At 34.0% G+C, this 13,112-nt stretch overlaps 2 protein-coding genes across 2 annotated transcripts; both read left to right on the top strand.

Moving 5' to 3' along the window:
- The first annotated feature begins 914 nt into the window (after positions 1 to 914).
- Positions 915 to 2,099, top strand: LOC133806615 (uncharacterized). The gene has a single exon (XM_062244707.1). The coding sequence runs from the start codon at positions 915 to 917 to the stop codon at positions 2,097 to 2,099; it is 1,185 nt and encodes a 394-aa protein (XP_062100691.1).
- Positions 2,100 to 7,168: 5,069 nt separating this feature from the next.
- On the top strand, positions 7,169 to 10,547 carry LOC133803209 (SH3 domain-containing protein 2-like). The gene is made up of 10 exons (XM_062241184.1): positions 7,169 to 7,444; positions 8,035 to 8,157; positions 8,246 to 8,315; positions 8,421 to 8,572; positions 8,687 to 8,788; positions 9,051 to 9,251; positions 9,369 to 9,431; positions 9,547 to 9,699; positions 9,806 to 9,880; positions 10,063 to 10,547. Exons 1-10 carry the CDS (start codon positions 7,385 to 7,387, stop codon positions 10,177 to 10,179), a joined length of 1,116 nt encoding a protein of 371 aa, XP_062097168.1. The 5' UTR covers positions 7,169 to 7,384; the 3' UTR covers positions 10,180 to 10,547.
- Positions 10,548 to 13,112: the final 2,565 nt, after the last annotated feature.

Raw genomic sequence — 13,112 nt, 5'->3', positions numbered from 1 at the left:
TGCCTACAGAGGACCCAAACTTACACATAGCTAATTTCTTAGAGCTTTGTGCAACTTTTAAGATGAATGGTGTGAGCGATGACACAATACAGATGAGGTTGTTTCCATTTTCACTAAGGGACTGAGCAAAGAGTTGGTTGATTTCCCTACAGGCTAACTCTATTATCACATGGGAGGAGCTCGCTCAAAAGTTCCTTGCAAAATTCTTTCCTCCATCAAAGGCTACACGGTTGAGAGGGGAGATTAATAATTTCTATCAGATGGAGAGATAGGCACTGTATGACGCATGGGAGAGATTTAAAGAGTTGTTAAAAAAGTGCCCTCATCAAGGGATTGAAAAATGGATGTTAGTCCATAATTTTTACAATGGGCTAGGCGGTACTACTCCCACTATCATAGATGCAGCAGCAAGAGGGGCATTTATGAGCAAGAGTGCCAACGAAGCTTATGATCTACTAGAGGAGATGGCTATGAATAATTACCAATGGTCTATAGAGAGGGAAAATACAAAGAAGGTAGCCGGTATGATCGAATTAGATGCCATCTCAATGCCTACAACTCAAGTGGTCGATTTAACGAAACAGTTACAACAGAGCAGCATGTCAGTCCAAGCCATGCAAGTACAAATTTTATGTGGGGTATGTGGGAGTGTTCATCAATTAAACAAGTGTCCTGCCATGGATATGAATAATATACCTATGGAACAAGTCCAAGCCATAGGAAACTTCCAAAGACTTGCCAATAACCCATATTTCATGACCTACAGCCAAGGGTGGTAGAATCACCCTAACTTTTATTGGAAAAATAATAACTAGAGTGTTTAGCCACCTTTCCAACAAAACCAACAACAATTCCAACATCCTCCTCCTGGTTTTTATCAACCAAAAAATAGATCACCACAACATCCAATACTCATGAAGCAATCTGAACCAAAACCAGATGCATTAAACCAATTCATGACCGAAACCAGGGCATCTATTCAGAGTTTGGACACTCAAATAGGGCAGTTGGCTACTTTGATGAAAAACCGTTCTGAAGAGAATTTACCAAGCACTACAGAGGTAAACCCAAAAGAGCAGTGCAATGCAATATCTTTGAGGAGTGGCAAGGAGTTAAAGGGGCCAAAAGCGGTTGATAAGGAGAAAAAAATGAGTGGGTCAAATGTTACTGAGAACTTACAGAAGCAGCAAGGAATAAGCATAGATTACCATATAAAGATCCCATATCCTGAGAGGCTTCAAAGGAATAAGCTTGACAAGCAGTTTGCTAAATTTTTAGAAGTTTTTCGGAAGCTTCACATAAATATTCCATTTTCCAAGGCGCTTGAGCAGATGCCAACTTACCTTAAATTCTTGAAGGAAATTTTATCTAAGAAAAGGAAGTTGGAGGAATACGAGACAATTGTGCTTACTAAGGAGTGCAGTGCAATATTGCAAAAGAAATTACCGCCAAAGCTTAAATATCCTGGTAGTTTCACCATTCCATGCTCTATAAGGGGTTCAGTGGTGACAAAAGCCTTATGTGATTTAGGGGCTAGTGTGAATCTAATGAATCTATCAATCTTCCACAAGTTGAAATTGGGAGAAGCTCGCCCTACTACTGTGTTCCTACAAATGGCAGATCGTTCAATTAAGTATCCAAGGGGAATCATTGAAGATGTATTGGTGAAAGTAGACAAGTTTATATTCCCTGCAGACTTCATAGTGTTGGACATGGAAGAAGATACTATCCCAATAATTCTTGGAAGACCATTTTTAGCTACTGGGAGGGCATTAATAGATGTTCAAAAGGGTGAGTTAAAGCTGCGAGTTCAAAATAAGGTAGTAACATTTAAAGTTTTTGTAGCAACGGAAATTCCAAGTTGTTGTAGAGTTGATGTAGTGAAAAGAGGGGATGATGAGCTGGGAGTCACTAGGAAAAAGTCCATGCTTCAATGTGTTCGAACAGTTTGTCATCGTGTGAAAAAGATCTTTAGTGGGAAAGCTCGAATGTTACATGAGCGGTGGAAAGTAACAAAAATATGCAATATCAAGAAACGAGCATCTTCTCATGATACTATGACTCTTAAGGACATGAGGGGTGGTCTGGATCCGAGTTGATATTGAAGAGAACGTTCAACGTCCGGTTAAATGACGTTAACAACAACACATTCGGAGGAATTTCAATCTTTTATTTGCATTTTTTATTAGTTTTATTTATGTTTTGGATTATGAACACTTTAATTTTAATATTTTGAGTATTTATTTTTATTTGATTTTAATTTCTATTAATATATGAGACTAATTTGAGTTGTAGCGCTACTTCGGGCTCAGGCAGAATGAACTATGGGTTAACCCAAAAAATTTCTTTCCCCACTTTCAATTCACCATTTCAATCCGTATTATGTTAAGTAGTCTGAGGTGTCAGGTAAGTTTCTTTTCCTTAGCTTTTATTTAAACATTGGGGACAATGTTTAGGTTAAGTTTGGGGGAAGGGATTTATTGTTTTGTATATATTATGTTATTTTGTTAGTCGTGTTGTGTTGTGTTTGTTATGTTTTGTCTAGGTTGTTTCGAGTGTTAGTTAAATCAAGTTGACAATGATTAGCCAATGATAATATGATTGAATGATGTGTTGTATAAATTGAACGGAATGAAAACTATAAAAATATGTGTGCTTGGTTGATTATTTCTTACCATGTTTACATGAGTCCACTTAAATAATTGAGAGCTTAATTATGATTTTTGTGTAATTGAAATTTTTTTATGCTTGTTGAATGTTGAAAAAAAATTATGAAAATGTTGTTATCCTAGAACTTGTTTGCCTGCTATTTGAGACGAAATCCTAGATGATGCATGCTTAGGAGAATGATCTAGGCAATTCTTTGGAACGTTTGAGCCTTTCAAGCCAACATTGAATTATTAATACCTAGTTACCCAATTTTGAGCCTAATTTGATTCTTTTTGTTTGACACTTATTTTGAGTTTATTTGAAACTTTGTTATTTTTCCTTTCCTTTTAATATACCATGAGCATATGAAAAGTGATTGGGCGATGGTTTGTAATGGGGTTTATATTTGGAAATTTGTGTCAATAGAAAAAGAAAAATTGAGAGAGAAAGAAAAAAAAAGTATATTGAATATGAACCACACTCCAGTTGAAAATACAAAGAAATAAGTTTGGAGAAGTGTAGTATCACTAGAAAAAAATGAAATAAAAAAATTAGTTATGAATTCTCTCTCAAAATAAGAAATATTGGGGAAATTGGGATTGATTTTTGGGTTTGTGAGTGGATAAATGTTGAATTGTTTGATTGAGTGCTTATGGTATATTTGAGCCTAAATAATTTTTTCATCTACCTTTACCTAAGCCCTTCAATTATAAGTTGTGAAAGTTCTATTGATTTTTGAGCATGTGTTTTCTACATTAGTGGAGATTAGTAAGTATAACAAGCTTATGGGATAATGATATTAATTGATTGTAATGAAAAAAATTTGGTGAGCATGAATTGATTCGAATGGATTTTATTTATTAATCATGATTTTGAGAGCTTTTATTTTTGTTTGTACTTAAGTGAATTGGAAGAATGTTTTGACTAAAATTCTAGAATATAAGTTGATTTTCCTGAAGATTATATAAGTGTGTTAGTCATCATAGCTTGAGGCATGAATTATTGTTGTCGGCTTAATTCTATTGTGTTGGTTGTTTAGGTTCTGAGCTTTGTCATGTGAGTTTGTGTCCTTTGCTCAAGGGCGAGCAAAGAGTACGTTTGGGGGAGTTTGATAACTCCATTTTAGTGCTGTTTTATGATGTGTTTTTGTGGTAATCTTGAGTCTTTTTGTTTGTTTCGTGCAAGATTACGCTTGTGTTTGTCTTTGTTGTAGGATGGTGGTATGAATTATGAGCTAGACGTGGAAAGAAGAAGAAATGGTGGAAAAATGAAGCTTTTGGTGGTTGTTCGAATCAAATTGGAAATAAGAAGAAGCTATAAGAATTTTTTGATGACGTTGATGAAGGAAGGATTTAAAATTGTCAAATTTTGAAAAATAAAATAGAATTAGAGTCGCGACATGGGCTTAAGGGTCGCAGCTCTAGCAAAGGCAGAAACTATGAAAAATCTGGCATGAATTAATGTTGCGGCATGCCCTTAAGGGTCGCGACATGATGAGTTGTAGAGAGCAAAATGAAAAATTGGGTTTTCACACGGACCGTGGCATGGAGTTTAAGGGTCGCGACACTTGAAGAAGGAGGCGCAAACCTCTTGGGTATTAGAAAAAAAATTACTATTTAGGTTTAAAACATTAGAGAATAGGTATGTATTAGGGTTTTTAATTACGAATTTTCAGAGAGTTCTTGACGGCTCAGCTTATTTTCTACATTTTTCTTCTTTAATTTCTTTTCAAGTTTTGGATATTAAAGATGATAACATTTGTTTTTATGGTGTTAGCTATGTTTGTCATGAACTAAATATTTTTCTCTAGGGTTTAATGTAGTCGCTTGGATTTCTATTTAATTTTATTATGATGTTCTATTAATTCTTCTTCTTTATTATAATCTATATAATGTTTGCCTAATTCTAGTAAATACTTGATCAATATTTGCTTGATTTATGATTTTGATTCAAAATTCGAAAGATGCGAATTGAATATGCTATCGTTATATAGACACATGTTACATATTGGACGAGAGTACCTGTATGACTTGTGTAGCAATTAAGTTACCATTCTTAATGCCTGCTATGCGTTTAAGTTTATCACAGAGATGTAGAAAACCTGCATATAGGTTGAGATCTTATATCTTGAAAGAGAATAGGAATCGATTTTGTTAACCTGCTATTATAATAAGATGAAGAGATTTAGAACTGATTAGTAAAATTAATAAAATGAAAATTTGATGAAGTTTATACCTTAGATTTTTAATTATTGAATAAATATTTATTATTGCAAAGTTTATTTCAATTTTAAGTCTTAGTTTAAAAATCACTTTATTTTCGACAGCCAAATAGAAATTCAAAAGCAATTATTGGTAATTGGTCGATAGTCATTGTGGGAACGATACTTTACTTACTATTTTATTACTTGAATCGATTGTCTATACTTGCACATCATATTTTACCGATTAGGGCATAGCATGAGTTCTAACCACAATTCATTGTCCCTTATTGAACATTCGCGCAAGTGCTTGAGACCTAATTCATTATTTCACGAATAGCACTTACATAAGTGTTTGAGATTTTCGGTTACAATGAAAGAGCTCAGGTTTACTTGTCAAGTATTTCATGCACAGTAAATACTGATAAATTATGTTTGTAATATTTTAAATTGACGTGTTTGTCATTTTTTATACAGGAACAAGAATACAGTTGTGAGTCCGCATCATGTAAACACAACACAAGAACTTTGAAATGTTATATCCAAAGCTCCCTTTGGTTAATCCTGAGCATGCATCACAAATAGAAAATGGTGATCTCACTCACAAAATAAATTAGAAGTTTAGGGATGTGCATGAGTCCAAAACAAATGAGTCTACTAGACAGAAAGAGGATTGATAAGACCTTTGTGCAAATCCAAGCAAAATGATAACAAGCTAGCACACGACTTTTAGCAAGAAGGACAACTAATTTCTAATGGAATACACGAGCGTAGGGATGGCAAAAAAATCCGGCGGGTTGGAGCTCCGACCTGATGGGCCACCCCTGATCCGAATATAACCGGGGCAATAATGGGGCGGGTCGGATCACGACACGACCCGACCCGACCCGATTATTGTTGTTGTTGTTGTTTTTTTTTTGTAATAAAGATTTTTTAAAAAAAAATCTAATTACTACTACTATTTAGGGTAATCCATGATCCAAATATATATATATATATATAAATAAGACAAAGTATATTTAAAAATTTAGTCTTTCTTCTATTAAAGAAAAAGAAAAAAAAAACCTTACCGGGTCGGGTCTGACCCGCTCCATCACATCCGGGGCGGGTCTAACCTGACCCGCATCAAATGCCTTAACAGGGCGGGTCGGGTCGGGGCATAAGCTTAGCGGGTCAGGGCAGATCTTTAGCGGGGCGGGGCCGACCCGCCTTATTTACATCCCTACACGAGCGAATTAAGCTCGGTGGAGAAAAGAGCCAAATGACTAACTTACACAATTAACATTAAATGTTTAATTAATGCTTGATTGAGTCACACAGTAAAATAGAAAATACAACTAACGATATTTAATATATATTATATGTAGTTACCTAAATTTGAATATCAATTATAACGATCCCTATAACAAAATTCTTGATTTGAGGAGGGTGAATAGCTTCAACTAGTCTATAAATAAGAGGGGTGCGATAAAGAATGTAAGCGACATTTTGGTATGTAGAAACGCTATTGGAAATCCAACTCAATATTAAATTAAACTTCCATAGACGCAGGTCACTTATTTTTTTTGGGTCGAACTACTATAATTTTTGTGCATTTCCACTATTTTGATCAATTTTTGATTCATTCTTAATAGTTCTTTTCTAAATCTTCGCTAACTAAAAATTACGCCAACAGCCACAACTAATGATTATGCGCGAATTTTTTTTATTAGAGATCTAGCTTTAATAATATGACAAGGTCAACTTGTTAATTCTATATATATAAAAAATAATTATAAATATCAAATTTGATTAATTATTTATTAAAGTTTAAAAATATGTCTTTCCAAAGAATAATACAAAAATTTAGAGCAATTTTAGGGGTAATTGTTAAAAATTTTGAAATGTGTTATTTTGAAAAAGAAAAAAAAATTAAGTATTATTTATTCTAAGCCAATGATTGAATTTGATGCTGAGGATGATACACAACATAAATTGTTTGGGTTAACATACATAACATCCCCTAGAATAAAAAAATAATATTAAAATTTAAAAAAAAACATAATATCATTCACGAAATCAAAAGATAAATGAACGACCCAACCAAACAATATTATAACTGTGGAGCTGGGAAGAGATTATAGTTTGGGTTGGGGGCAGTGGCGAGACAGAACTTTAATTTTATATTTGCAATTAAATATTTAATAAAAATATGATTTGATTTGATTTTATTGTGAGAGTGACCTAAGCTATTATAAATTATAATAAGCCTTTAACGTTTAATTCAAGTTATACATATATTATGAGTTCATCACAAAAATAAAAATAAAAATAAAAATATTATATAATAAAAGGGAGAAAATTCAGGTACAACAATAGAGAATGGTCGTTGCGATCAAAACTCAAGAATAGAGGGAGCAATCAGCAAAACGAAAAGCCACAATTTAGAAGTTCAAAGTTCAATTCAATCGAATCGAATCGAATCGTCTTTCTCACAATTCTACTGCTAATTCCCAAACCCAGAAGGTAACTCCCAATCTTCTCTTCATTCAAATCATGGATGCCATCAGAAAGCAGGCTACGAAGCTAAGAGACCAGGTCGCTAAGCAACAGCAGGTTCTACCCCTAGCCCTACTTCCTTTTATTAATTACATCTTAACTTAAGAATCAATGGAATTCTCTTGGATCATTAAACACGGTAGCTATTGACTAGATCTTCGGTAGATATTAATTATTGTAAATTACCGTGATCGATGAGATCTTTCTAATACGCGCCATGGCAGAGAAATTGATGAATTTGATGGTGATGTGTATTGATCCGATTTCAATACACTATTTTAGCTTTCTTCTAAGTCTTCATTTTTAAATTTTATTGCAATGAATTATTATTATTTTGGTTGAATTGCTTTGCTCTTCAATTTTCAATTTATTTCATTTATATATTGGAGATGCGGTGCTTATGGGTTTTATTCCTTTCTTTTTTCTTTAAATGGGAATATGACATTGAAAGGGAAAGAAAGAAAGAAGGGATTTTTTTTTTTCTTTTACTTGTGTCAGCTTTTTGGTCCTGCGTTAAGAAAAGGGTATTCTGCAATCAAGAAACGATTAAAACTAAATAAGTAAAGAACCCACAAGGGGATTTTCCTGCTCAAACATACTTGTCTTAAATTTACTAATTTGTGCATATAACTCATTGAACAATTTAGGCCGTCTTCAAACAATTTGCTGGTGGTATATATGGAGGTTCAGATAATGTTGGCGCTGATGGAACTGAACTCCACCAACATCAGAAACTGGAGAGGCTCTACATTTCAACTCGTGCTGGAAAGGTTGATTTTTTATTTTTTTTACTTTTTTGCTTGAATCTAATTATACCATAACTTATATAATTAAACCTGCGTCTCTTACTTATTCCAGCATTATCAAAGGGATATCGTTCGTGGTGTTGAAGGTTATATTGTTACTGGATCCAAGCAAGTTGAAATAGGCAAGTTTCTAAAAAGACTTACTTTTATATATTGGATGTGATTTCATATTTGTTTTCATCACTCATATTGATAAAATAATTTATATTATATGTATATATTAACAGGTACCAAGTTGTCAGAAGACAGTAGGAAATATGGTACTGAAAATACTTGTACCAGTGGTAATACCCTATCCAAAGCAGCCCAGAGTTTTGGAAGAGCTCGTGCTCAAATGGAAAAAGAGCATGGAATTCTTCTGAAAGCACTTGGCACGCAGGTTTGGATCTTGGTAGTATGTTTATTAGAAAATTCTTATGTGTATGAGTAAGAGCTATTGGTATAATTAATCATATACGATGAGTTTTTCATTTCTTGAGAATAAATAATCCAGGTAGCGGAACCTTTAAGAGCAATGGTTGTTGGAGCTCCTTTGGAAGATGCTCGACATCTTGCTCAACGATATGATAGAATGCGACAAGAAGCCGAAGCTCAGGTAATTTAATGGTACTACTCTGTCTTGTAAAATAGTATTACCAGTCTCAGTAGTTTGTCAAGGATTTACCATTTTCATGGGTTGAAATTTTGTAAAACTAGAAGTTTATGTTAAAAAACAAAAAAGGAGGGAGGGGATGGGGGGATAAAAAGATGGAGTTGGAGTTACCGTTTTTTGTATAGTATATTGCTCATTTGATATTTTTAAGCTTGATTGATAATTTCTACAAGGTGGTCTTTACATTATGATTGCACCCAGACAGGCTATTGATGTATCCAGACGCCAAGCAAAGTTACGAGAATCCACAAGCAGTCCTGATTTTATTATGAAGCTTGAAGCTGCGGAAAGCAAGCTTCAGGAGCTAAAGTCCAATGTGGCAACAATGGGGAAAGAAGCTGCTGCGGCAATGGCTGCAGTTGAAGGGCAACAACAGAGGTTGACTCTTCAGCGACTTCTTGCCATGGTAATACATAGGGCTGTTTAGTTTCGTTATCTAATTATGTTGTTCAAACAGGCTTATACCTGTTTCATTTATCAAAGTGTATTATGAAGTTCAAGATATTTTGGTTTTCAAATGAAGGTTGAAGCTGAGCGCAACTATCATCAAAGGATCCTTCAGATTCTTGATCAGCTTGAAGGAGAGGTATGGAATATTTTAGTTACGTCATTTCAAGATTCATGTAGTCTTTGAGGGGTTTAGTTGGTTGCATAAATTCTTTGACATTAATATGATGAAAAAAAATATTAATGTTCAACAGATGTCATCAGATCGTCAACAGATCGAAGCACCTTCTACTCCAACTGCAGAGAACAGTATGCCTCCACCACCATCATATGAAGACGTCAGTGGTGTCTTTGCTTCAGAAACCTATGATGGATCAACTGAGGGTGCAGATTATTTCTTGGGGGAGGTAATTCCCCAACAACCAAGGGAAGATTGGCAGATTACCAATTGTCATGATCGGCATAAATTTTCAAATTTTGGTTTCATGTTCTAACTGTATCTTCCCTTTGCAGGTAATGCATTCATTTAATGCTGTCACCGACGTGGAGTTAAGTCTGTCTATCGGCGATTACGTTGTTGTCCGCAAGGTTCTCCCAGCATCTTTCTTTTCAATTAATATGTTGGGATTTTTGGTTGTGGTCTCCGGACTAAACTTCCATCATTTTCATTTCAGATAGCAAATTATAGTAGTATTCCTCTTTTTGATGCCTACAAAGATATTTTAAAAAAAAATCATGACAAGATAAGGTGTTTTTTTGTGTTCATGCAGGTCTCAAGCAGTGGCTGGGCCGAAGGCGAATGCAAGGGGAAAGCAGGTTGGTTCCCGTTTAATTATGTTGAACGGCGAGAACACGTGCTTGCAAGTAAGGTGTCTGAGGCCTTTTAAATTACTCGGCAGTGTATGGCTTTCTTTACTTTCAACTGCTGCGAAATTTGGTTCTACTAGCCATTGTAAATCAACCCAAAGTTGTTTGTATCGGCTTTATCACACTCATTAATACATATTTTTTCCTCTCATACTTGGACGGCAATTACTGTAATTTTCTCAACCATGTTTGCATTAATATGAGAACCAAAACATGTAGGGTTGTTGAGTATTTTTGTCCACTCCGTATTTTTATATTTTTGAGTAAAATTTCCCGTCTGGACCAGAACGGCTTTTTTATTTTTATTTTTATGGATTCGTGTTTTGATACCGATCTTATTAAATTGTATGACTCGTGCATTGCTTGCGAAAAAGTTGTATTAACATTATTTTCCCCCTTTTTTTATTGTCTTCTACTATTTAATTTCAGCACTATTACTTGGACTTCTGTTACAATTTCAATAATTAGACAAGACTGTTTGGAAACTTGTATTTTTTTTCTTTCACAGTTAATTACCTGAGTACTGAAGCTTTGCTCGAATGAGCTTTCACACTTTGGTTGTTGGAGGTAATGTGAATTGGAATTGAATGAATGGTGTCAGCGTATGATAACAATCAGTTGTCCATGATGTTCAACTATGATACCAATGTGTGATATGAAAAAATAATTGAAATAAATCTTTGATACATGAATAAAATGAAGTGAAACCTTCTCAAGTAACACAAACGTGAGTTCCATAAAGAGAAAGAAAAGAAAAAAATGAGTGAATGGGCATGTGATGTGATCGATGAAGAAAAATTAATGAATTATCATTCCAATTCCACTATTATTTTATCATATTATTTAATATAAAAGAATATTTGGGTCAAAATAATGTTAGCTCATTCTCTTTCCCAATGAATCAAAGCATATTAATATTGATTATTATTATCACATTCAATATCTATTGTCCAAACCACTGGTCCAAATACATAGCACAACCAAAGCTCCAAAAAGAAGAAAAAAAAAGGATCTGCAACTTTTGGCAAGATCATAAATGGAAGGTACAGACAAAGACAAAAGGGCAGTTGAGATCTAACAGCCAGTTTCAGAAACACACAATTTGGTAGGGGAGAACAAGAATGGGGTCGAACTATTAAAGCTAGACATCATAAAAAGAACATACTTAGACAGAAACAGGCATGCTGATCGATCTGTTTTGTAATTAACATCACCATCATCGAATCTTTTAAAGGTAACAACTCTTTCAGCTGAGAAGGAAGCTCTTTTTTGCACTCTTTTAACTCAGTGCATAGCATGATATTTTATTCAGTTATTTTGTATTTTAAAATTATTATAAGTTATTAGTGGAATGCATGTCAATATGTTTGTAGGAAATAAAGATAGATTTACTAGTTCAAGAACTTCAAATGAATCTCGGTGGACCAAATATGAAACTAAGAACACAAATCAGTAAGACTAGTTATTAAACAGTTAGAAAACTAAAATCATAAAAGCATAAATAGACACAAGTATATATATTAGTTCAGAACAAGATCAATGTGATCTTGAACCCAATCCAGTTTTAGAAACCAATATCTCTTCTTTATTCAATAAACGAAATGAGTACAAAGCTTCGATCGAGCTTCTTGGAACAATCTTGGATCAAACACTCAATCTCACACATGTTTTCCTCTCAATCCCTGAGCAAGCACTTTCCCAACAGTTGTGCTTCTCAATACAGCTCCCCAAACTCAACTCTCACACACTTTCTCTCAATACTTGATCTTGATCTTCACACTTGAGTCTCTCTTTTGATTTGTGTTATCTAACAAGTGGAGTGAAGTTTTCCTTTTTATAGACTAAGGACTAATTTAACACTTAAGTCAATGGGGTTATTATGACTGTTGAGATCCTAACAACTCGCTAACATAATCAGTTGGGATTTGGAGGAACTACTCCCACATAGTTTCTTCAAATCACAACCTAGGCGTAATAATAGAATTCCACTTGTAGAGATAGTGATCCTCGTGTTCCAGCATGTTGGGGTTTTATGCCCTAATTAAAACTCAATTTCTTTGTAATCTCATTTTATTATCAATAAAAGAATAGAAATCATTTTTTGACTTGGTCAATCACTTTGCTCAAATGTTTTATTTTCATGATTATTTATTTAATATAAACTTCTATTAAATCTCGAGCTTATAGCTAATCTTATTTATAGTGACGTAATCAAAGTGGAATATAAATATGATTATATGTTCAAAATAAGTTAGTCCTAAGATTAATCAGTGCACAGGATTTGCACCGACTTGCCAATCTACAATATGATCTACTTACACATTGTGGTGTTATGTTCTTTCCAGAACATTAGCAAAGTAGATAAGATCGGATGTATTTGTTACATCGGACTGGACCGATATTGACAGTTGATAAGATAAGTAAACATACCATTATTATCTATTCTAGTCATATCATATAGTTGACCATAGGTCAATTAAATCTCAATTCTGAGTGGTTAGTATTCTAACTGATTGTATTATTTGAGTTCTTTGACTTGTTCGTTACCATCTTACCCTATAGACTAGCCCATACTTACATCTTGGGAACTCAGTAGTATAATTGAGTGGGAGTGTTAATCATAGATATGAACATCTATAGCTTCTAATGAAGAAGTGAAACGATGGTTTCCTTTTAGTTTGGTTCAAGGTGTTAAATGATAGAGATCTCATTTCAGTAATTAAATTAGTTTACTGAAATATCATTTACAAGGAACTAAGTGTTTTAAGGATAAAATACAATGAGGAGTTAAACGGTATTTTAGTCCCATCTCATTGTAGACAGTCTATAGAGGATTGAGTGACAATTATGGTTGTAACAATGGACAATTAATAGCGTATCTATATTTGTTATAGAGCATTCTATGAATTCAAGAGTGCAATTCTGAGTCTTTAGTGAAGTCACGAGGAATTAA

This window comes from Humulus lupulus, chromosome X, assembly GCF_963169125.1.
Source record: "Humulus lupulus chromosome X, drHumLupu1.1, whole genome shotgun sequence".
Lineage (NCBI taxonomy): Eukaryota > Viridiplantae > Streptophyta > Magnoliopsida > Rosales > Cannabaceae > Humulus > Humulus lupulus.
Note: the sequence above shows the minus strand (reverse complement) of the source record. Positions and strands in the feature narration are given on the sequence as shown.

Bases quoted from the DNA above. Each gene is read 5' to 3' on its own strand.
- LOC133803209 (XM_062241184.1), top strand. From the start codon at position 7,385: ATGGATGCCATCAGAAAGCAGGCTACGAAGCTAAGAGACCAGGTCGCT. The intron at 8,573-8,686 runs GTTTGGATCTTG...TAAATAATCCAG, and splicing joins TGAAAGCACTTGGCACGCAG to GTAGCGGAACCTTTAAGAGC. The intron at 9,252-9,368 runs GTAATACATAGG...TTTCAAATGAAG, and splicing joins TTCAGCGACTTCTTGCCATG to GTTGAAGCTGAGCGCAACTA.
- LOC133806615 (XM_062244707.1), top strand. From the start codon at position 915: ATGAAGCAATCTGAACCAAAACCAGATGCATTAAACCAATTCATGACC.